This window comes from Myotis yumanensis, unplaced genomic scaffold (genome assembly GCF_028538775.1).
Source record: "Myotis yumanensis isolate MYYU_CA2020_CCGP unplaced genomic scaffold, mMyoYum1.0.hap1 SCAF_3, whole genome shotgun sequence".
In the NCBI taxonomy this organism is placed as follows: Eukaryota; Metazoa; Chordata; class Mammalia; order Chiroptera; family Vespertilionidae; genus Myotis; species Myotis yumanensis.
This window is the reverse complement of record NW_027223754.1, coordinates 23,125,048-23,148,658: the sequence shown is the minus strand read 5'-3', so window position 1 is coordinate 23,148,658 and position 23,611 is coordinate 23,125,048. Positions and strand designations below refer to the sequence as shown.

Genomic DNA, 23,611 nt, shown 5'->3' with positions numbered 1-23,611 from the left:
GCGTCTCTGTGAATTAAACCGCCGCAGGGAGGAGAGTGCTGATCCGTTGCTCTTCTGTTTCTCCCATCACAGGAGTATCTGGACCTGTCAATGCCCCTGGACCAATACTCTCCCAGCTTTCCCGACACCCGAAGCTCTACCTGCTCCTCGGGGGAAGATTCTGTCTTCTCTCATGAGCCGTTGCCTGAGGAGCCCTGTCTGCCCCGACACCCAGCCCAGCTTGCCAATGGCGGACTCAAACGACGCTGACTAGCACCCCAGCACTGCCCTCCCCCAACTCCATCATCAGCTGTAACTCACCCATCACTCCCCACAGGACTCACTGCCTCCCCTTTGCCCCTTCCCTGCTGGCGGGAGCCAGCTGCCTACCTGAGGCCTTCACCCCACTGAGTTCGCCTCTCTTCCTCCTCCTCCTCTCAACCTGCTTATGAGAGAGAGGAGTAGGGAGGCTGGTACTTGCTGATGGCCACTCCGTTCCCTCCCCAATGGTGGACCAAGACCCCTCCCTGCCACCTGGCACTGCCTGGAGGGGTGGGAATGGGAGGTAAGCGTGCTGAGCAGGCAGGCTGGCGAGAGCTGACGGAGCTTTCTCGTGTTGGTTTTGTCTGCTTCACCGCCACCCATAAGCCCTTGTGTTCCGGTAGCAGGTGCCTCGTCCTCAAGGCTACAGTAGTAGGGAGGGGAAGTCTCTGCTTCGGGCCTCAGTTGAAGGCAACCTCTGCTCCAGAGAGATGGTGCCATTGGCTTATTAATTCTGATACTAATTTGCTTTGCTGACCAAATACTTGGTACCAGAGGACAGGGAGGCGAAGGCTGGGAGCAGTGCCGTGGCCCTGGGGCCCAGCCCCAACTGGGGGCTTTGTACATAGCTATGAAGAAAACACAAAGTGTATAAATCTGAGTATATATTTACATGTCTTTTTAAAAGGGTTGTTACCAGAGATTTACCCACTGGGTAAGATGCTCCTGGTGGCTGGGAGACATCAGTTGCTATATATTAAAAACAAAGAAAAAAGAAAAAAAAAAAAAAGGAAAATGTTTTTTAAAAGGTCATATATTTTTTGCTACTTTTGCTGTTTTATTTTTTTAAATTATGTTCTAAACCTATTTTCAGTTTAGGTCCCTCAAATAAAAATTGCTGCTGCTTCATTTTTATATGGGCTGTGTGACAAGGGAGAGAATGTCAACCGAAAAGGAGCAAAAATGATGGGCCCTGGTCTGTGTCTGTCCAGAGGGCCCTGCACATTCCCTGCAGTTTCCTCCTAACCTCTTCCTTTTAGGTCCTGGACTGAGACCTCCGGACAAAACTCCCACCTCTTGGATGCTTTTGGAAAGGCAGGAAAAGAAGACATCTGCGTAGTGAGCGGGAACCTCCTGTCAGTGCACCAGAGGTGCCTGGGCCAAAGCCAAGACCCCTCCCCCCTGCAGCCCTCAACCACAAATTGTTTCCTCAGGGGAAACTGGTGGGATCGGGCAGGTCAGAGGGTCAGAGAGGGAGCTGGGAGCCTCTCAGAATAGCCAAGGCGTAGAACTAAAGAGGTGGAGGAAAGCTAAGGATGATTCCGACAGGGGCGTGCAGAAACTCAGACCCACATTTGCATCTACGCCCTCTGTGTGCGTGTGGTTTTGCCTGTGCTGCTGTGGAAGGAGAAGCTTGTCACCTAGGATGAGGTCTACATTAAAGTCCCTTGCTTCATGTTTTCCAGCCTGCTCTGTGTTTGTGATCCTCCCCCACACCAGTCCCCACGTGATCAAACTGCATGCGTTGGGACTATCACAGATCTTGGCTTCCTATAGTTCTTCCTGTACAAACCCCACCCCCTCCCTCAGGAAAGGGAAAAAATGTTCTAAATGTTTGTGGCAGCTTGGAAATTCACTTCCTCTGCCACCTGCTGGTTGTCTCTGCACTCGCCAAGTGTGTCCTGGCTCCTCAGAGCTCCCTGCTCAACCTGCTCCTGTGCAGCCTCTAGACCAGCGGTTCTCAACCTGTGGGTCGCGACCCCTTTGGCGGTCGAGCGATCCTTTCACAGGGGTCGCCTAAGACCATCCTGCATATCAGATATTTACATTACGATTCATAACAGTAGCAGCATTACAGATATGAAGTAGCAACGAAAATAACTTTATGGTTGGGTCACAACATGAGGAACTGTATTTAAAGGGCCAGAAGGTTGAGAACCACTGCGTCTAGACCGAAAGCTTGCTTTTTTGCCAATTATGGCTGAATACAAAAGAAAGTTCACTGTGCTTTCATTTCTGTAGGAAAAATGGGATTGCTGCCCTATGTTCCTTTCTGAGCTAGCTGGGGGTGTTTTGGCAGCTGCAGTGTTGGCTACTATTGTAAATTAGTTCTCTTTCCTTGTGTCTCTGTAAATATGCAACTGTCAATCTATTACAGTTTGTGTTTATGTTTAATGAAGGCATAATTTGGTGAACAGAGCCAGGAAATGAATTTTAGCTCTTAAAAACATTTGCTTTCAGACCTTATAGTGGTATCTTTCCTTGTAAAATAGGGATGATCATTTCTGCCTTGGCCCTTGAAGCAATGTTGTGAGAATGGATGATCTATGAAGGGCTTTATATCCCTTTGGGAGAGGTGCTAGAGAAATATATAAGGCACTATTATAAGTGATGTCTTTGTTGTTACTACTCAAATCACCCACGGATTTCCCCAGAGACTGAGCCTGGCTGTCTAATAAAAGAGAGTGAAATTGACCTGAGAGAAAATGAAATGACCATTTTACTTAGATGACCAGATTGGGTCTCCTGAGAAAAGGAATCCAGTTTATCTAGTGAAGGCGACGTGCTGTCAAGGCACTGAACTTGTCTGGTTTCCTGAGAGTGAAAAGATTAGGGCTTGGGATTACCACAATATTAATCAATACTGCCTTTCTGCCTTTTCTAATTGCCATAGACTGGGGATCAGTCCCTTGGTACTGCTAATGTAATGTAATGTAATTGATCTCAGGTAAGTAAGATGGAACCTCATGAAACAAATGTATCTCAATGACAATGAAGTCGCTGTGTATCAACGGCCACTGGGAGGAGCCAGCAGGCCATTATCTCAGTCAAATTAGGTAACAGGCCAGCCTGCTTTGAAGTTCCATTAGGTGTGTATTGGTGGTGACTGGGAGGTCTCTAGCCTAGGTTTTAGCATTACTGGGCATTTATTGGATATCACGAACATGACATGTAATGATCAAAGTACAGAATTAGACACAGCACAAGAGCAGGTCCGTGGATGTCAAGTGCCACCGATACCTACCTGGAACAGAATTCTCAATGTCTAAGATACAGGCCATGTCTGATAATCACCACTCAGATTGGGTTTCAGAAAGTTCCTAAAATTATACTCAGTGGGTTTATTAGCAGCTGATACGCTGAGGTATACGCATCTGCAGGGAAGAGTAGAGAACAAGGAAGGGAGAGAGCTTTGCAGCAACCTGGCACAGCCTTCCACTCCTTTGGTTGAGAGCCAGGGAAAGGGAAGGTCAGCAAGAACCCAAGTGTTCAGGAAGACGCAGTTTTCGGCAAGTTCTCTCTAGGTTGGCAAGTAACAGAATTTAGAACCATTTATACTTCTGGTGCACAAAAGTGGTGCATTTAGTGAGCATGACAACTGGAAGTTTGTTTCTTGTTACTCCGGTAGGCACTAAAGTCAGTATTATGCCGGGACTGGTTCTTGAGCCAATTGTGTACATCTTTTCCCAACTGGTGTTCAGTGACCTGTTGGTAGCTTGAAATCAACCGTGTGGGAGTATTTACACCACTGGAATTGGCAAGTGCTACAAATCAGCCCCTCTCCCCCTCCAGTTTGTTAATCATTTCTCTGAACACCACTAACTCCATCTCAGCATGGGGCTAGGTCTACCAATCATGGAACCCAACAGCCACGCCCTCTAAGTGATGAGAACAAAAGGAACTATCTTGACTTCTCTGCGCTACTATCATAAGTAGGGAAGGGAGGTGTATCATGTGTTTTAGATGCCTGTTTATGAAGCAAAAATGGGTGAAGGCCAACTGGGGCCAAAAGTGACCAGGAGCCCCTTGACCTACTCATTCTCACTCTGCTAATAATCCCACTGACCAGGGGCCCCTTAACTTAATCATTCTTACTCTGCTCATAGGGAAAGCCAGAAAGATTGTAGTCCAACAGCAGATATGAATCATTCAGCCAGAACAGGATTCAACAAGTTAAGTAGCTAATCCCTTTCCCACACTCAACACTTGAAATTGGAACTCATTAAAATAAACACCCATCATTTTAAAAGTGGGGACATTTATTATGAATCACCTTGTTAGTCCAATGGGGAGATCCATGGAATGCTGCATAGTAGGGATTCATTCTTAAGGAATAGGACGGAGTTCATTAGCAGAACAAGGTGGGGCTTGTCGTCTTGTGGAGAGGAGGTTTAGGAAGCTTATAAAAGCACACATCCTTGCCATGAAATGCTGATGACGGTCCTCATTTAGGTGATCCCAGACAAGGATATTTGCATTTTATTTGGTTTGACTGATTCCCATCCAACTGCTCTCAAATTCACAGCAAGTAAAGCGATCTAATTTCATCACCCACAGGCTGAAATACCTTTTCCCTCCTAAGCGCTCCCCAAGGGAAAAAGGCTGTGGGTCAGCTGCACAGCAACCTATTATGTTGGTGGTTTTTTTGCCGTTTTGACAATACAGAAACACCAAACAAATATCTGAACATAATATTTGTTACTGGGTAGCATAGGGATTATATCAGACTTTAACCACCCCTATGACTAATAAATAGTCTTGTCTGTGAAAGACAAACAGACCAGAAAAACACACACCCAGCACAAACAAATGGTTAAGTCTTAAACCCTTAATTATGCTTCCTAGCAAAATGGTGGCTAATGAAAGCCACATGTGCTGGAATCATGGCAGCCTCCCAGGTTCCTGCAGACCCAGAGGGGACGTCTCAGAAAAGCCGAGCAGCAGCCAAGCCTTTTTTGATTGCCAGTCTAATTCCCCATTTTATTCTCCAGGAAGTTTTTCCTTTATATCCAGAAAGACCTCACTGAGGAATATCCATTCCATCTCATAAGCACTTTGTTTCCAGAGCACTGTTCCTACCGGCGGATCACTCTAAACAAGTTGGTGAGGTGCTCTTACAATGGTGGTTGGAGTTTCCGAGTTCTTACTCAGATTGCCAAGTCATAGGAGGCAGAGTTATCTAAGGACTAAGCTGATTTCATTATGCAAAAAAAAATTTCCTCCCCTAAAGGGAGGAAATGGGCACAAATACGAAGCTGTTACAAACAACATGGGGTGGGGGGTGCTTTACACAAAGTTTAGTGGGATGACATAATGACACAGAGGAAATGGGCTTTGCAATTATAGTTTTCTAAATGGTCTGAACTTGGTCTGACTGCTGACATCATCAGGAGTGTTTACAAGGTCTCAAAGGACTGCCCCTGATCCTCTACTCAAACTAGACACAGTCTTAGCTGGGAGGTCCATTACGGATGCCACTGCTGAGGGCAGGAAGCTGAGAACGTGAGCTTCATCCTCCAGGGCTCCTTTGGAACTAGTGGTGCTGCTCTGAGTTGTCTTGTGATTTGGCCTGGAGTGTCTAGGTACAAAACATAAGGATGTTAGCCCCTGGTCACAATTAGATGTGTAAGTTCTTCAGGAGTTACTTTTTTTGTTTTCTTAAATCATAATGACAGACCACAAGGTCAAATCTGAGTTTGTAATTTACCTTGGTAATAAAAATAAAGACTTGCAAACCAGGCCTCGATGCAATTTGCCCCATCTACCTGTTCCCTGGTGCTCTGGTCCTCGGGAGCCAGGAGAGCTGCTCACTGCACAGTTCAACTCTCCCATGACCCCTCTACTGTTTACTTGTATTATGCTTTTTTCTCTTGCCCCAAATTCCTTTATCCAAATGGAAAAACAGATAAGTAATTTGCTATTTACAAGCATTTCTCCTAAGATTTAAATTGCTTTCCTGCTAGTATTTCCTGACATGAATCCTGTGTGAAATATACAACATATGGGAACTATTTCCATCTGGCACAGAGGAAAATAAGAATCTGCCTATATTGTAATTAGCTTCTAGACTTAACATGTTTAGGTCTGATCCACGGTTGCATTGGTTGATTTTTTTTTTCACTTTTGGATAATTGAGTTTAAAAAATGTAGTGGTTATAAGATGACTAAAATTCAGCCTACAGCTTCCTGTTTGAATGACAGGAAGAGCTGTGCGGTGTTTTACAATAGTTAAGATTCTAGATTTTCACTGCCCTTAAAAAGAACTAGAGGGAAAGGGGTTTTCTTTTTTTAGGTCATACTTACAGCTTCTTTAGCAGAAGTCACGGATCCTTTAGGTAATGAAATAGGTGGTGATGGTGTTATGGGTGATGATGTAATTGGTGGCAGTTTCATAAATTTTTCATCCTTAAACATCAGAATTGAGAGATGGGTTACTAGTTTTAAAATAATGTGCATGAGATCAATAGTCCTACTGCCATAACTACCAGGAACCTGCAACAACTACTTCAGATTGTGGCACAGGACTCAAGAGGCAAAATCTGGAACCTAATTACATATAACCAAATGTTGAACTTTCTTAGAAACAGTGAATAATACAACAAATGTTACTTATTAAAGAACACCATTGAAGTTCAGTTTCATTAAGGGGTTACAAATAGAGAAATGAACTTATTTTCATGTTTAACCTAATTAATCATATGAAAAGTAATGGTGTAACCTTAGTTCCCTTCAGTTGAGGTGCCAAGTCCACCAAGTTCTCTTTAGACTCAGGTGAAGTAGGTGATTCCACAGGACTATGTGTCTTCGGAGCCTAGGGAGAGAGATGTTATGTAAGCATGAAGTTTCTGGTCTTCCTGAAACTCAGAAGCACTTCCACAGTAAGTAGTCAATGCTTTCTAAAACAATTCACTTTCCACTAAATCCCTAACTTGCTCCAACTATATACCCTTTATGAGTAACATATGAAGTATGTCCCTGAAATAACAACTTAGTATTATTTATCTTGCAATTTTGAACACAAGTTGCACTCTAATTAGATTCCATTATTTAAAATCTTCAATCATTAACAAGCTACTGGTTTGCCAATTCTGGTGGTATTCTAGTCTCAAAAAAAGGTGCCATTTCTCAATTACCATCTATTTCTAATGGCATGGATATAACTTGGTCAAGATTGACATTTATCATTGCTGGCTCCTAATGATAAAAGTTATTTAAATGGTAGGTGCTGCTTAATAGAAGCTCCTATAAAACGAGGGAGAGGGTGGCATTTTAGAATAGATAGTTAACCTGTCTTTAAGAATTAATTAGATTTAAAAATATATCACTGCTCTTTGGAAATAAGTAATTTCTTTGTGTACTTTGGAGGGAAAAGGGCTACGTATATCCAAAATTATAAAATATTCTATTTGATGTCTCTAAATTTTTATAGAGCCTAGCATACTACTTGTTTTCATTTTGTACATATGGAGAATAGAAGTTTTAAAATTGGATTTTTTTTTTTTAAAGCAAAGCAATAAAATGGCTAGGAGCTTGTCATTTTGTCCTTAATTCCTAGGTCTTTCTCAACCATTCCAGAAAACAACATCTGGATAAAGAGTTTCTGCCCATCTACAATAAGTCTGAGAACCCAAATTTAGCTCTGAGACATTGTGCTATTCCAAGATTTCCTTGCTCCTGACAGCAGTCAATGAATAACAGATAACTTTGATCTGTCTTGAAGACCAAAGATAGAGTAAAAAAAAGAACCCAATAGCCTGCCTTTTTTGAACATGGTCTGTGCTCCAAAATTGCTCCTCCCTAGTCTCCCTAGAATCCTTCCTGGACAAAGCCCAAATCCAGATTAGTCTCTGGAACTCTGCAAAGGGAAAGCAAGATGGGGTCTCCTGAAGTGTATTTTTCATGCTGAATTCATACCATTTTCCTTGGCTTGTCCAAGGAGTCAATAGCATAACTAAGATTTAAAATGGTCCTCACTCCAGAATATTTCATCTAATCTACTAAAACACATGTGCAGCATGCTCAATAGGTCTTTTCCTTGCTCACCCATGCAGATTCTGATTAGACAAGAAGCCACAAAGTAGAACAGTGAGAGGCCCTTTCTGGTGGGCCCAGAGCAAGATGCTAGTGATTGGGCCAGTCCTGGGTTCTTCAGTAAAATACCAGGAGAAAAAAGGCTACTGAGTTAAAGGCAACAACAACAAAGATTAAGACAATAAGTTGTAGAAAGACCAAAAGTTTAGATTCTAAATTGGCCATTCACTGCTTAAAAATTAATAGGAATCTGGACAAATGAAACAGATGTAATAGAACAAGAACCATTCAGTCTCAAAGGAGAAAGTAGTGAAAACAGTCTGAAGACTAGGTTGTTAATAAGAAGGAATGATCTGGACACCTATTAGTTAAACCAAATCAAGCTGGGATCAAAGGCAGTAACATCCCTAGAGCTAGAGATAGTTTTCGTGATTTTATTATTTTTAGTAATTTAAAAAGGATTTTAAGGCCAGTTGGCCAAAATTGCAAAAGATATGCACAAAAGAAATGCCCACTCTGACTGCAGTAGGAAATAAGAGATTTGGGGAGGGGCCCCTGAGCCCCCTGAGCCCAGTTACTCACCTCTCCACTTAGTGGGATCTCAATTGGCTTTGGCTTCACATCTATCAGATAGAAGGTTCGTGACAGGAGCAAAAGAGAAGGAGGGACGTTCTCCTTCAGGTGGAGGTCCTGCCACTGGGGAATAAAACATGACAGAATCACAGAATGGGAGGCCTGGATGTGAGCCAGGATCATCTACTGCTTTCCCCCTTAAGATGGGAAGATTATCTGGGAGGCCTCACCTAATTACATGAGACCTTTAAATCTGGAACTAGAGATCAAAACCAAAGGAACTCCGAGATTTAAAGCATGTGGGAGGTTGGCATAGGAGAAGTTCTTTGCAGATGGAGGTGACCTAGAGGTAAGGAATGCTGGTGGCCTCCAGGAGTGAGTAGCCCAGGGCTGACAGCCCGTGAGGAAACGAGCACCTCAGTCCTGCAGCTAAATTCAGAACTAAATTCAGCCAAGAAGTGGAATGAGCTTGGAAGTGGGGTCTCCCCCACAGCCTCCAGAAAGGAATGCAGCCTGCACCTCTGACCTACAGGACTGGGAGCAAATAAATGGGCGTTGTTTTAAGCCAGTAAATGTGGTCGTTGGTTATGCAGCCATAGAAAACTAATACAGTACTTTGTCTCCGTCCAAAAAATCTAGCTGTTTTGGTATCCCACCGCTCAATTAAATGAAGCAAATTAGGTAAGATGGCTCACTTGCAAAATAGAAATCACAAAATAAGTCTGCAATGTGTAGGGAAGAGAGCCAGTGAAAAGGCCCCGGAAAGCTGCTACTTGCCTCTGTGAGCTGTTGTACCAGTTGCTCCTCAGTGAGACCCAGTGATCTCATCCCTCGGGCCCTACATGCAGATTGTAGTTCTGGCACACTCAAAGCACTCACCCCTTCTTGGGCAATTACCTGAAAGAAATGTAAGGAATGGTGTTGGATCTTTGGTTCCAATTTCACCTAACTCCACCTAGTCACAGGAAACACAGGATCTGATGCTTCCAATACTTAGTGACCATACTGACTGCTGCAAAGGTCAGCCACCTATAAAAACAAGGTTACTTAGGAAGGTGTGGCAGTTGAGATGAAGGGCATCCTGCCAAAAGGTATCTTATATAATAAAAGCCTAATATGCAAATTGTCCCCTAGACCAGGAGTTTGACCAGGGGGCGCGGCTGGCCGGCCAACCTCCTGCAGCCCCTCCCCACAGCCGGCCCCGCCCCCGGTTGCCCACCCCCCACCCTGATCAGGGGCAGGGCCGGCCAGACCCCACCTGTGCAGGAATTCATGCCTCTAGTTAATAACATCAGAGATATTTACATAACTTCTCCTCAACACTCTGTCACCAAAGTAATTATTTTCCCTCTTGATTTGCATTTACCTACTTGTGACGTCTCTACTCCTTCCTGTCATGGCAGCTTTCGGTTTCATTTAGAAAATATTTCACTTGAAAAGCTTTGTACCATCTGTTGTCTGTTCCGCTGGTATTCTTTCCCCCATTGTCCCCCACCAACCCCCCAGGAATGGCTTTAACTCTCTGGTCCACAAAACTCCCTCCGTAAATAACACAGTTTCTGCTTGGTGTGACACAAAACCATGATACTCCTGGGACCGGTATTGTTTATTCCAAAGTTCTGAAAACAACAACTGAAATCTAAATGGGGCCGGTGGGATCGTGAGTCTCAGTTCTGAGAATCCTGATACCGCAGGCAGAATGCTTTTTTTTTTTTTTTAATATTTTTTTTATTGATTTCAGAGAGGAAGGGAGAGAGAAAGGGAGATAGAAACATCAGTTATGAGAATCACTGATTGGCTGCCTCCTGCACACTCCCTACTAGGGATCAAGTCGTAACCCAGGCATGTGCTCTTGACCGGAATCGAACCCAAACCCTATGCTCTATCCACTGAGCCAAACCAGACAGAATGCTTTAAAGCAGCTGATATAGATTCAAGGAAGATTCTTTCCGTTTTTTAAAGGAGTCTAATTAGTAGTTACAGTCCAAATTGTGCCTTTCTTTCGCAGATGTCTAGGCGCTGCTTTCCCTCCCTGTCTTGCCACCCCTTCTTACCAAGCCAGCTCACCCAGCAGAACATTTACTTTGGCACCAGCTCTGTGGGAAGGGAGCAGAGGTATGGGGGTGGAGTCCTGTCCTTGGAGGAAGAGTCAGGAATCTACGGGGCTGCCGTTCCTTCCCAGTGGGTCCTAACTTCCTTCAGATTAGTCCCAGCTAAGACTTCCAAATTACTAATTGCTTATAATGGCCTTCTCAAGAAAATGGGTCAGCGTACAGTAACTCCTAAAATGAGTAATCAAGGTTCAGGTTGTCATGGTAATAGTGGTTAAAACCACTCCTTTTCCTAGAACCAGTCCATGAGCAGACCTAACAGAAGATACTGCACTTTATCACAAAGCCATCCTAAGGTATCTCCTGAAGCCTTGCTAATTCCCTAGAGACAGAGTTAAGCTCTTACTTCATCATCTGCTTTTATAGACTTCAGTGTCATCCGAAGCTGAAAGCGGAGCAAATTGTTGGTTCCAAAATATGGCAGTTCTAGCAGTTTGCAAAGGGCAATCAGCTGTGCGCGATCTAAGTGATTCAGGGTGAGCTCATCTTCAAACAGTTTGGAAAAGCGAACTATCTCCTTTGTGCTGGGCTTGTGGCCTATTTGGACCTAGGCAGTGAGACAAACGGGCTCAATTAAACAATTAAAATGTGCTTCCTACTTAATTTAACATTCCCAATAGACTATTTGAAAGACAGATCAAAGCATTTATGGATTCTATCTTAGGTCTAGAAGTGGGTACAAAGAGGAGTAAAGAAATCTGAAGTTGGCCTAAATCAACTGAAAAATCAGGAATAGTTCAAACATCTGCCTAATTCTGTTCTTTCCAAGAAGTTATCATTGTCTTCAGTACATTGGCTGCTTTAAGATAAGCATTTCTGCAAAAAAAAAACAACAACAAAAAAAAACCCCACAAAACTATAAACATTTGGAATATCATATCTATATAACTTAGATTTGCAAATTCAAAGATTGTAAACAATTTGGAAGATTCATGATAACATGCATATTTCATAAGATTCCCAGCCCAGAAGCTGTTTGGTATTATATCAAAGACTGACACCTGTTCGACATAGGATGAGAACTCCCCCAGCCTGGTCCTGTTCCTCTTTGCCATTTCTGTCATTGTTTCTTGAAGAAATCTTGCTAGTTTCAACTTTGCAGCCATTTTCTTTTTCTGTTTTTCTTCCTTAATAATAGAAGAGGAAAAGTTAATCAGTCCTTCATGATTACAACTTGGTAGATAAAGATGCAAGAAAAAGAACTGTTACCTTGTTCTTGTTCATCCCTATTTCATGTATCAATATTATTCTCAAACCTAATTGAATGGTTTCTGTGAGAACCAGAGCAAATAAAAAGTAGTCTCCGTTTGCAACTTATCTCCTTAATCTTATCACAAAGCCATCCTCTTTATTTATTGCTAATACAATGGTCATAAATATTGGATAGATCCAAAATATCCCCTCAATGATAGGCTTTGTCATTATTTAGAATGAGATACTATTTCCTTTTTTACATTTTATTTTTCAACTACAGTTTATAGTCAACACTATTTTGTATTAATTTCAGGTGTACAGTATAGTGGTTAGACAATCATATACTTTACACCAGCGGTTCTCAACCTGTGGGTCGCGACCCTTTGGGGGTCGAACGACCCTTTCACAGGGGTCGCCTAAGACCATCGGAAAACACATATATAATTACATATTGGTTTTGTGATTACTCACTATGCTTTAATTATGTTCAATTTGTAACAATGAAATTGGGGGTCACCACAACATGAGGAACTGTATTAAAGGGTCGCGGCATTAGGAAGGTTGAGAACCACTGCTTTCCACAATCTTTCCGATATTTCAAACACCCACCTGGCACCAAAATAGTTATTACAATATTATTGATTATATTTCCTATGCTATACTTTACATCCCATGATTATTTTGTAACCACCAATTAGTAATATTTACTCCTTTCACCTTTTTCACCCAACCCCCAACCCCTCTCCCCTCTGGCAACCAGCAATCTGTTCTCCACATCTATGGGTCTGTTTCTGTTTTGTTTAATCATTTATTTTGCTCTTTAGATTTTACATGTACGTGAAATCATATGGTATTTGTCATTCTCTGACTGACTTATTTCACTTAGCTTAATACCCTCAAAGTCCACCCATGCTGTCACAAATAGTAACGCTGCATTCTTTTTTACAGCCGAGTAATATTCCATTGTATATATGTACCAGTACTACAGGTTTTTAATCCATTTGTCTACTGACAGACACTTGCATTGTCGGAGTTATTTATAAATGAGATACTATTTCTTGCCCTCGCTGGTTTGGCTCAGTAGATAGAGCCTTGGCCTGAAGAGTCTTGGGTTCGATTCAGGTCAAGGACACTTGCCCGGGTTGTGGGCTCGATCCCCAGGAGGGGCATTCAGGAGGCATCCAACCAATATTTCTCTCTCATCATTGATGTTTATATCTCTCTCTCCCTTCATCTCTGAAATTAATAAAAATATATTTTAAAATAATAATAAAACACATACATAAATAAATGAGATACTATTTCTAAATCTGGTATAAACAATCTAGACTTCTAGTTGAACAAACCCCTAGTCTGAGTGGCCCTGGATTTTGCTTGAGCCATAAACAAAGAAAACTACATAATTAACTCTACCCTAAAGTAGCTTATAGTTTAAGTAATGTAAAACAAACACAATTTATTACAATATAATGAGTTAAGTGCTATAACAGATATGAACAAAGCACTATACAGAAGAGAAGTGAGTGTACACTCTTAAGACACTATGTTGACCATTATTTCTCAATCCTTGTTCATCATCAGAAATGCAGTGTGGCCCAGCCAGCATGACTCAGTGATTGAGCATTGACCTATGAACCAGGAGGCTACGATTTGTTCCCAGTCAGGGCACATGCCTGGGTTGCAGGCTTGGTCCCCAGTGTGGAACATGCAGAAGGCAGCCAATTAATGATTCTCTCTCACCATTGATGTTTCTATTTCTCTCTCCCTCTACCTTCCTCTCTGAAATCAATAAAAATATATTTTAAAAGAAATGCAATGCAGTGGCATTTTCAAAATAACCACGGTCAAGATTCAGGGCAATACCGAGAAGCAGGAATATATATCTTATATATACATATTTTTAAGTTGCCCAAGAGATTCTAATGATCACCCAATTATGGCAATCTTTGGTTTTTAGAAAGATCTTAAAAGACTCAGCCAAAAACTCACACAATGGCAATACCATGATTAGTCATTACCCTTAGTCAATACCATTTTTAGTCATCCATTACACTCAACTATATCCACATCCATATACACATCCACATAGAGTGTCAATCTATGAACCAGGAGGTCATGGTTCAATTCCTGGTCAGGGCACATGCCCAGGTTGTGAGCTCATTCCCCAGTGTGGGGTGTGCAGGAGGTAGCCAATCAATGATTCTCTCTCATCATTGATGTTTCTATCTTTCTCTCTCTCTTCCTTCCTCTCTGAAATCAATAAAAATATGTTTTAAATACATATCTATATCCATCCATCTGTCCACTTATTGAGCATCTATCATGCGCTAGAGAAAAAATGAGCAAAAACAGTTATGGAACTTCTAGTCTAATGGGAGAGACAAACATTAGTGCCTAAAGATAAACTAGTAACTCCACAAATGGATGCGAAAGTGTAACTGAGAAGTACTATGAAAGAGAAATGCATGGTACTGTGCTCCAATGTAAACAGAAAGCTAGCACTCTTGTTTGCTTGCTGTCTCTCTTTTCATGCAACAAAGAAAACAAGAAAGTATTTTCTAGGACTGTGTCCATGATGTATATACACTGAGTGGCCAGATTATTATGACCACCTGACATTTGTAGGCAAATTAGCTATAATTTCGAGCTGAAGTTGCTAGAGGGCCAGACCATTATAAATAGGGAAACAGGTTGTTTACCATGACAGTAGAAGTGATTTTTTTCTGAAGATACGGGTAAACAACGCCATTTAACAGCCTTTGAACATGGGATATATTTGAACATGAGTGGCCAGATTATTATGACCACCCCATCAGTACTTCGTTGGGCCACCTTTTGCCTTCAATACTGCGGCAATTCTTCTTGGCATCGACTCCACGAGATGTTGAAAGGTGATGTGAGGAATCTGACACCATGCCTGATGGATAGCATTGTCCAGTTCTGTGAGATTTGATGGTTGTGGAACCAGCTGCCTGATGGCTCTTTTAACTTCGTCCCACAAATGCTCAATTGGATTGAGACATGGTGATTGTGGGGGACACCTAAGCAAGGTAAAGTCTCCCTCATGTTCTTGAAACCACTCCTGCACAATACGAGCACCGTGGCATGGCGCTTTGTCTTGTTGGAAGAAGCCATCTCCATTGGGATACGCCAGCAACATGATAGGATGAACTTGATCAGCAACGATACTTAGGTATGTTGTGCTATTCAGACCTTGTTCCACACGAATTAAAGGGCCCAAATCATGCCAGGAAAACATGCCCCAAACCATAACACTGCCCCCACCAGCTTGAAGGGTTGTACTCATGCATGTGGGGTGCATGCTTTCATGCTGTTTCCGCCAAATTCTCCCTCTGCCATCTGGATGATGCAACTGGAAACGTGATTCATCAGACCACATGACTTTTTTCCAATGCTCGACTGTCCAATCCTTGTGTTCCTGTGAGAATTGGAGACGTTTTATCTTGGTAACTGCAGACAGCAAAAGTGTTCGAACAGGCCTTCGGCTTCCATATCCCATACGATGCAGTGTATGGCTAATTTGCCTACAAACGTCAGGTGGTCATAATAATCTGGCCACTCACGTTTAAATATATCCCACGTTCAAAGGCTGTTTTATTTTGGTAACTGCAGACAGCAAAGGTGTTCAAACAGGCCTTCGGCTTCCATATCCCATACGATGCAGTGTACGGCTAATTTGCCTACAAACATCAGGTGGTACATGATGCAAAAACATGTACTGCCCAGATCTGTGGATCTGGCAAGACGGCCACCCGCCGGGCAGCACCATCCTGCACAACCAGAAACCTGTGATGGTGAAGAGGAAGCGGCTGCTCCACCCCAAAGCAGTAAAGGTGTTATACAACTTTCCTCAGGAAAAAAATTAAGTAAATTAACTCAACATGGATCATAGACTCAAAACTATAAAACACCTAGGAGAAAATCTTAGATCATCTTGGATATGGCAAGAGTTTTTAGATACAACACCAAAAGCACGATCCAAGAAAAAAAAATAAAGTTGTGTGTTATTAAAATTTAAAACATTTGTTCTGCAAAAGACACAGTTAAGGGAATGAAAAGACAAGCCACAGTCTGGAAGAAAATATTTGCAAAACAGATATCTGATAAAGAACCTGAATACAAAAATATACAAAGAACTCTTAAATCCCAACAATAAGAAAATGAACAACCCCATTAATAAGTGGGAAAAAGATTTGAATAGACACCTTTCCAAAGAAGATATATAGGCCTGGCCAGCATGGCTCAGTGGTTGAGTGTCAACCTAAAAACCAGGAGGTCACAGTTCGATTCCCAGTTAGGGTACATGCCAGGATTGCAGGCTCGATCCCCATGCTGAGCCTGTAGGAGGCGGCCAACCAATGATTCTCTCTCATCATTGATGTTTCTATCTCTCTCTCCCTTTCCCTTCCTCTCTGAAATCAAAAGAAATATATTTTTCAAAAGATATATAGAGATGGCAAAGAAGCATATGAAAAGATGCTCCATATCAGATGTCATTAAAGAATTACAAATTAAAATAACAATGAGATTCCACTGCACACCTACTAGAATGGCTAATACTCAAAGCACTACAACACAAATGCTGATAAAGATATAGAGCAAAAGAAACTCTCATTCATTGCTAGTGGGAATACAAAATGATACAGCTATTTTGGAAGATAGTTTATTGATTTTTTCAAAACTAAACAGTTTTACTATACAATCCAGCAACTGTTCTCTTAGGTATTTACCCAAATGAGTTGAAAGCATATGTCCACACAAAAACCTACACATGGTATTTTTAGCAGTTTTATTCATAATTGCCAAAAATTGGAAGCTACCAAGATGTCCTTCAATAGGTAAATGAATAAACTGTGGCATATCCATACAGTGAAATAGTATGCAGTGATAGAAAGAAATGAGGCATGAAAAGACATGGAGGAAACATATTGCTAAGGCAAAGGAGCCAGTCTGAAAAAAACTACACACTATATGATTCCAACTATATGACAGTCTAGAAAAGGCAAAACTATAGAGACAGTAAAGATATCAGTGGTTGCCACAGGTTGAAGGATAGAGGGAAGAGGGACAAACATGTGAACCACGGGATTTTTAGGGCAGTAAGGCACTGTGAGGGTGGATATATGACATTATGCATTTGTCAAAACCAATAAAACTATACAACATAAAGAGTGAACCCTAATGTAGAGTATAAGCTTTAATTAATCATAATGTATAGATATTGTTCTTCCAGTTGTAACAAATGTACCACATTAATGTAAGATGTTAATAATAGTGGACATAGAGGAAGAGGTACCTGGGGATTCTCTGTACTTTCTGTTCAATTTTTCTATAAACCTAAAACCTTCTCTAAACACTGAAGCAAGCCTACTGATTTTTTAAAAGTTAAAAATTCCTACATACCTTTTTGGATTCACTTTCAAAAGTTGATGGCAACATCTCTGGGAAGAACTTCAGAAACACTGGCAATAAGAATTCCATGAAGGGTACAATTATGAACACCATAAATGGAACCAAGCGGAAGAAATCAACACAAGTCCTCAATAGCTAAAGAATTAAATGCATATGCAATATTCATTATTTTAGAATGTGCCCAAAACAAAACAAAACAGAAACCCCTAAAACTAAAAAGGCTGCTTTGGCTCTGAAAGTCTGCAGCTGTTTAGAAAATGGAAAGGTGGGATTTTCGTCTTTATCATAGCTCTGAAGTAACATTTATAGGATATCCTCAAGGAAATCCGTAACAATCAAAATATATTATTGGTATCTTGTAGCTTTCATCTAACTTAGGGGTCTGGACTTTAATAACACAGTATCTGTTAAAATTGTTTTTTAATGCATATTCTTAATATATTAACAACAGTTTGTATTTCAGATGCACAGATCAAACCTGCAGCCTCTCAACTCCTTGAAGAGATTAGAAACATAATTATAACCATTCTATAGGCAAATATATACAAATTTTAAAATTTTGCCTAAAGTTGTACAATAAGTCAGTAGCAGACAAGAAACTCAGAAAGAAATTCCCAATCTTACCATGTTACTATTCCTACTTTGGGATTTTTTAAATGAATTGTAAGTTGAGTTTAAAACTTGGTTCCTAAATAGTTCATTTTAACTTTACACTTTCTTTTTAAAAAATACAATTCTTGCCTACCCTTCGTCTATCTCGTCTGGTCAGCACCTGTCCATGCAACAGCCTCCAAATCATTTTGACAGCAACTTTGGTGTCAATCCAAAGAAAATAGAATCCATTGTAATAATATTTAAGTTCATCCATAATTCTTTGTCTATAAGATCGCTTTTCTTCCTTAGTCTCCATACCAGTTTCTTCTGTGGGCTGAGAGCTTGTCACCTGTGGTTCTGGGGTGGGTTGCTCCAGCTGAGGTTCACCAGGGACCTTTTGTAGCCAGCAAGTTGATGTGTGTAGCTTTTGTATTATCCTAGTTCGTAAGTGATGTCCTTTATTGCCTGACTGACTAGGATAGGAGTACTTTCTGCTTCCATAGTTCTTCGTATATGTTTTATTTAAATGGGAATCTGGCAAGTGAAGAAATGCAAGTGATGGGAAACAAGAAGAGCAGGTAGGATGTACAAAATGGCTAGGGAATCTGGAATAAAGAGCAACATCCTCTGAGTTGAGCACAAACGATTACAAACTTAAAAGTTAAAGAAATAGATACTGTATCAGGTTAAAATAAATAGTTTTAAAGACTGTATTTTAAAGCAGATGATGTTCAGTAGTGAATGAAATATAACTTTTTATCCCAGTTGAAGAACAGAAACCTTTATGGTTGAATAATATACTCTACAAGAAATATTAATAAGTTCATTCCAAGAATAATTGCTTTATTAGAAGTTAGAAACTCTGCAACCATTCATTTAAAAATCTAATAGCAAATATTTTCCCACTAGGGGTTATATTTGAAAGTTCTTTATCTACTACCAGAAAGCAGGTGGAAGACTTGTGCCGTCACCTACTCTACTGACAATAGGAATGTTATTTGAACAAAGCAGTTCAAGGTCCTTTTGGGGGTTAATCAATCACATAAGATTGCCTTGTCTGCGTACTGCCTTCCCATAGATTCCCTCAAGTGAGAGGCACTGACAACCAAAACGGCCTTCACCTAAGATTCCTGAAGAACCTTAGGAATAAGAATTTGAATTGGGCACCCCAGCCAGGGATCTCTACAGTCTACTTTGGCAATAGCTCACAGTCTTCAGTTAGACTAGTACATCAGGTTGTTTGAAAATTAAAATAAGATTATCTAGGCAAAGAAAGTTCCTGGCAAAGAGACTTCTTTTGGCAAAGAGATGGCTTTTTCCATTCTTTGTTTTTGAAGCATGCCAAGATTTAACACTTTTTGAATAGCTAAAAGGGAATGTGTCCAATGTATCCAGCACATAGTACGTTCTTGGTGAATATTCTTTGTAATAAATAAGTGATAACAGATCTTGCTGGGGCAGGTATAGGCCCTAGGACTGGCTTGTTTGCCAGCCACTTGACTCCTTTTTATATGTAAGGGCCTCATGTAATATTCATCCATGACATTCTAAAACCATTACATCTTCTATCCTACCTGTACTACACATCCACAAAATGACTCAGCTGAGTTCTAAAGCATATTGAAAATTTGGGATACGTTTAAATACATTAAAATGTCAGCTTCCTAAACACCAACACAGTTAAAAACAACAAAGCTTTATCTGTGTACTAAGCCTATCTTTTTACATATACTTTTCCATCTAGAAGAATAAAGTTCACATTAATATTGGGGGCAGGAGGGAAATTCCAAGGCTTACCTTGTTCGGGCAATAACTAAGGCTGTATTATAACAGTAGACAGCCATATTTATATTTGTCTCAACTAGTCAACATAGGGACCTAGGCAGAAGGAGTAAGTAAACAATTCAGTATTTGGAAAAAACACATCAATTATAAAGGAATCAGGATTTAAGTGTTTTTAACTACTGCGAGGGTAAAATATTTACATATTCTATTCAAGGTGTAACATCTCTTTCAAATTCCCTTCCAACAATCATGAATAATGTTTTCTTAGTCCTGGATTTGAGAATGGTACTTTGAGATCCCAACAAACAGAAATGACTTTTAATATGATGATGCACACGACAGTGATAGTTTTCCAAGACATTTTGATTTTTGGTCAATAGTACCCAGTAATCTACTTATATGGTAGACAAGTATTTAGGAAGCTGAGGAAGGTACACTTATTTGTAGCCTAAAAATACAGGTAGAAAATAAATATCCTGGATTTGTTTTCAATTAGCTTTTTTCCATACTTGGCCAAGCTGCCCCAAACTTTAAAAGATGGAAAGTACTGCCCTGGCCAGTGTGGGTCAGCTGGTTGGGCCGTCCTCCCATGCACGGTGGATTCCCGGTCAGGGGCCTGGTCCCGGTTGGCATGGGGGAGGCAACTTCACATCAATGTTTCTCTCTCTCTCTCTCCTCTCACTCTCTCTCTCTCTCTCAGTAAAAAAATATTTTTTAAATATTATAAAACGAATTATTGCCCGGAGGGCATGGCTCAGTGGTTGAGCAGACCTATGAACTAGGAGATTCCTGGTCAGAGCATATGCCCGGGTGCAGGCTCAATCCCCAGTGGGGGGTGAAAAATCAGACGGAGGCCTAAAACCAGGACTACAGGCTTTATTAGAGGAGAAGCACCTGCCCGGCTGTCTCGCAAGGGGAGAACAAGCAGCACGTGCAGGGGTGGGCACGCCTTTTGAGGGGCGGAATGGGAAGGGGTGGGGGGCTTAGTGTATTCGGCGCACACTGATTGGTGGCTTACTGCATTGTCCATATAGGACAAGGGCTTAGGGTATTTGGCAGGTGTGGATTGGTGGTCCTGTATAGTCCATATAAGGTACCTGGTTAGTCACTCAGGTATTTCTGGGCTGCAGGTTACGTCATACCCCGCCCACCAGTTGGGGGAAAGGAGGATCTATCAGGGGGCGTGCAGGAGGCAGCCAATCAATGATGCTCTCTCATCATTGATGTTTCTCTCTCTCTCTCTCCCTTCCTTTCTGAAAGCAATAAAAAAATATATTAAAAGATAAATAAAACTAATTATTTTTTAAAAAAAGATTTAAAGTATTCATTTAAGTAGCAGTGCAGATGTACATGGTACCCGCTAACAGTTCAAGTGGAGGGAAACCGGTTTCCTGCGCTAGTGATTCTCCGCAGAGCTTTCTGCCTTGACATGCGCTTTACAGAAACCTTCCTCTTTCCTGTGGCGCTGCTCAGCCCAGGGCAGCAGGAGCCTCGGTACCTCTCTTAGCATCACCTCCGCTTCCCTGCAGCTGGGGGGGAAAGTACCAGGGTCTTTCGCGGACGGAAACCTCAACCACAGAACAGACATTTTGATCAAGGGCTCAAATAATACTTGGGAACATCCGAACCCAGACTAAGGACGGGCGTCCTCCTGCTGGAGGGAGACCAGACCCCATCCGGCGGCCAACCCGCTCTCCGGCCCCGGGCGCTCGGGCTCACGGCTGCGGGCAACCACTTCCCCCGCCGGCTGCGAGCCCCGCCCGCGCCCACGCCCCGCCCACGCCCGCACGCCGAGCCGCAGCCGCCGGATCCGTCGGCTTCCGGCGCTGGAGGGCCTGGGGCCCCGGCACCCTCGCCTCCCTCGGCCGGCGGCTCTCGCGCGCGCGGGGTGGACGGCTGCGTGTACTGCGGCGGCGTCTGGATGCAGTGTTTCTCTGTATTTTGGTGCGGGAGTGGTGCAGGCACCAACCTTGTGGGCGATCCGGGTTTATGGGAGGCAGACGAGAAAGCAGGACGCGGGGTACAGAAGAGAAAGGAGGAAGCGAAGCACGAAAGAGGGGGGACGGAGGCTGAGCTCCAAGGCTGTTGGGCGGGCAGGGGGACGAGGTCTAGTGCCGAGGAGAGCGCGCCGGGCCACTGGCAGCAGTCGGGGAAACTGGGCGCCGAGGGGGGAAGCCAGATGCCGAGGGAGCGGACTCTGCCGGACACAGGCGGGCGCGGTCCCCCGAGTCACTGCCCGAGGACTGGGCCGGCCCACCCCTACCTCCTCGGCCGGCTCCCGCGAACGGCCGCCTCAGTCCTCCAGTGCCTTCCCGAGGCCCCCCTCCCCCGCTCCCCAAGCTAGAAGGGCCCGCGGCCGTCTCTATGGCTCCTCCTCGTTCCTCGCGGTGACGTCACTCTGAGTGACGACATCGCTCACCAATGGGCTCTCGGAGTCCGCGGAGCGAGGGTGTCCTTCGCCGGGGCATCCCTGGAGGCTGCGAAGCCTAGTTCCCACCGGCAACATGACTTACTTCCCTGCTGGGTTTAGTTTAAGGAGACTCCGTGTCCAGCGGTGGGAGGAAGGCAAGACCGACGTTTTCCTACCTGTCCACAGTCTCAAGGCTGTGTGGACCAGCCCTCCCCGAAACCCTTCGCTGAAAGCTGGGTTAAAGGAGCGCTTGCTCTCCGGAGAGCGCAATATGCCTGAGAGTCGCCATGGTAACCATCTTGGAATCATGAATTACATCACTTTCATGTTTTTCCTTCCTTTCCCCCACCCCCTCCAACTGCGCAATTGCGGGGGAGGAAGCAGTGGAAAGAGGGAGTGGCAGAAAGGGCGCGAATGGTAAAGAAAACATCCCTCTGGACCAAGACTGGAATGCTGTGTACTCTCAATATGCATTATAAATGTTCTCTTAGCCGGCATTGCTTCTGATCAGTATTTTCTGTAAAAATTCTTATAATGTTTGAAATATATATTATAGCCCTGACTGGTTTGGCTCAGTGGATAGAGCGTCGGCCTACGGACTCAAGGGTCCCAGGTTCGATTCTGGTCAAGGGCATGTACCTTGGTTTCGGGCACATCCCCAGTAGGGGGTGTGCAGGAGGCAGCTGATCGATGTTTCTCTCTCATCGATGTTTCTAAGTCTCTATCCTTCTCCCTTCCTCTCTGTAAAAAATCAATAAAATATATAAAAAATAAAATAAAATATATATTATAGTAGCTGTGAAGGTTTGGAGGGGGGAGGACTTCAGTTTCTAGGATGAGCAACTGAGCCAACTTGGGAAAGTGAAAGATCTAGAAGTGTTTTCGCTCCCTGGTTATCTCTACCCACCCATTTTACCTGGCTCTCCTTTGACTAACACCAGACAGCAAGGAATACCTTTCTCACGGAGAACACTTCTCTTAACATGTTGGCGGACATGTGCCATCTGGGCTGCACTTTTGAAAGAATGAAAGATGACGGATATTACATTTCAGGTTGTTTTTTTTTTTTTTTGGCCTGTTTGTTTTGTTTTTAAATGCAGACTGCTTTTAATTCACAAAGCATTTTTCAGCTAGTAACTAAATGAATTAACTGTTAACTAGGCAAAACTTTTCAGTGTGGCCACTAGAGGGCACTTAGTGCATGTCTGATGCCCAACTTTCCACATAATGGTTTCACTTCATGTTCTATGTTTACTAGAATTAACAGATTCTACAAAGCTTTCGTCTTTTTTACCTTTGCTTTCTTTGCCTGAAAATTTCCGATAGTAAATTATGAGCTCTAAAAGGCTAGGGTGCAATTGTCACATTAATTTTATAAATTAATCACTGCACAACCATGTACCCATACTTTTCTGGAAAAGATCATAAAGGATACAAAAATATTCCTCTTAGTAGTTCC

At 42.5% G+C, this 23,611-nt stretch overlaps 2 protein-coding genes across 9 annotated transcripts in view; one reads left to right on the top strand and one right to left on the bottom strand.

Moving 5' to 3' along the window:
* FGFR1 (fibroblast growth factor receptor 1) overlaps positions 1 to 1,155 on the top strand; it is a 49,271-nt gene extending 48,116 nt beyond the window's left edge. For all 7 annotated transcript variants that reach the window (XM_070408421.1, XM_070408420.1, XM_070408424.1 and 4 more), the window contains one exon: positions 73 to 1,155. In XM_070408421.1, the coding sequence (XP_070264522.1) occupies positions 73 to 249 (177 nt within the window). In that variant the 3' untranslated portion in view covers positions 250 to 1,155. The remainder of the gene's footprint in view (positions 1 to 72) is intronic.
* A 4,314-nt stretch (positions 1,156 to 5,469) lies between these two features.
* LETM2 (leucine zipper and EF-hand containing transmembrane protein 2) lies at positions 5,470 to 22,123 on the bottom strand. 2 transcript variants are annotated; one of them, XM_070408425.1, is made up of 11 exons: positions 22,006 to 22,113; positions 19,755 to 19,835; positions 18,109 to 18,562; positions 17,355 to 17,498; positions 11,738 to 11,863; positions 11,083 to 11,283; positions 9,403 to 9,522; positions 8,635 to 8,748; positions 6,740 to 6,832; positions 6,325 to 6,426; positions 5,470 to 5,599 (listed from the first exon to the last, which is right to left on the bottom strand). In XM_070408425.1, exons 2-11 carry the CDS (start codon positions 19,799 to 19,801, stop codon positions 5,555 to 5,557), a joined length of 1,446 nt encoding a protein of 481 aa, XP_070264526.1. In that variant the 5' UTR covers positions 19,802 to 19,835; positions 22,006 to 22,113; the 3' UTR covers positions 5,470 to 5,554. The 2 variants fall into 2 exon arrangements, 1 of the variants encoding a protein (XP_070264526.1); XR_011470733.1 differs by lacking the exons at positions 5,470 to 5,599; positions 6,325 to 6,426; positions 6,740 to 6,832; ... (1 more) ...; positions 9,403 to 9,522; positions 11,083 to 11,283 and having other exon boundaries at positions 11,834 to 11,863; positions 17,355 to 17,413; positions 22,006 to 22,123.
* Positions 22,124 to 23,611: the final 1,488 nt, after the last annotated feature.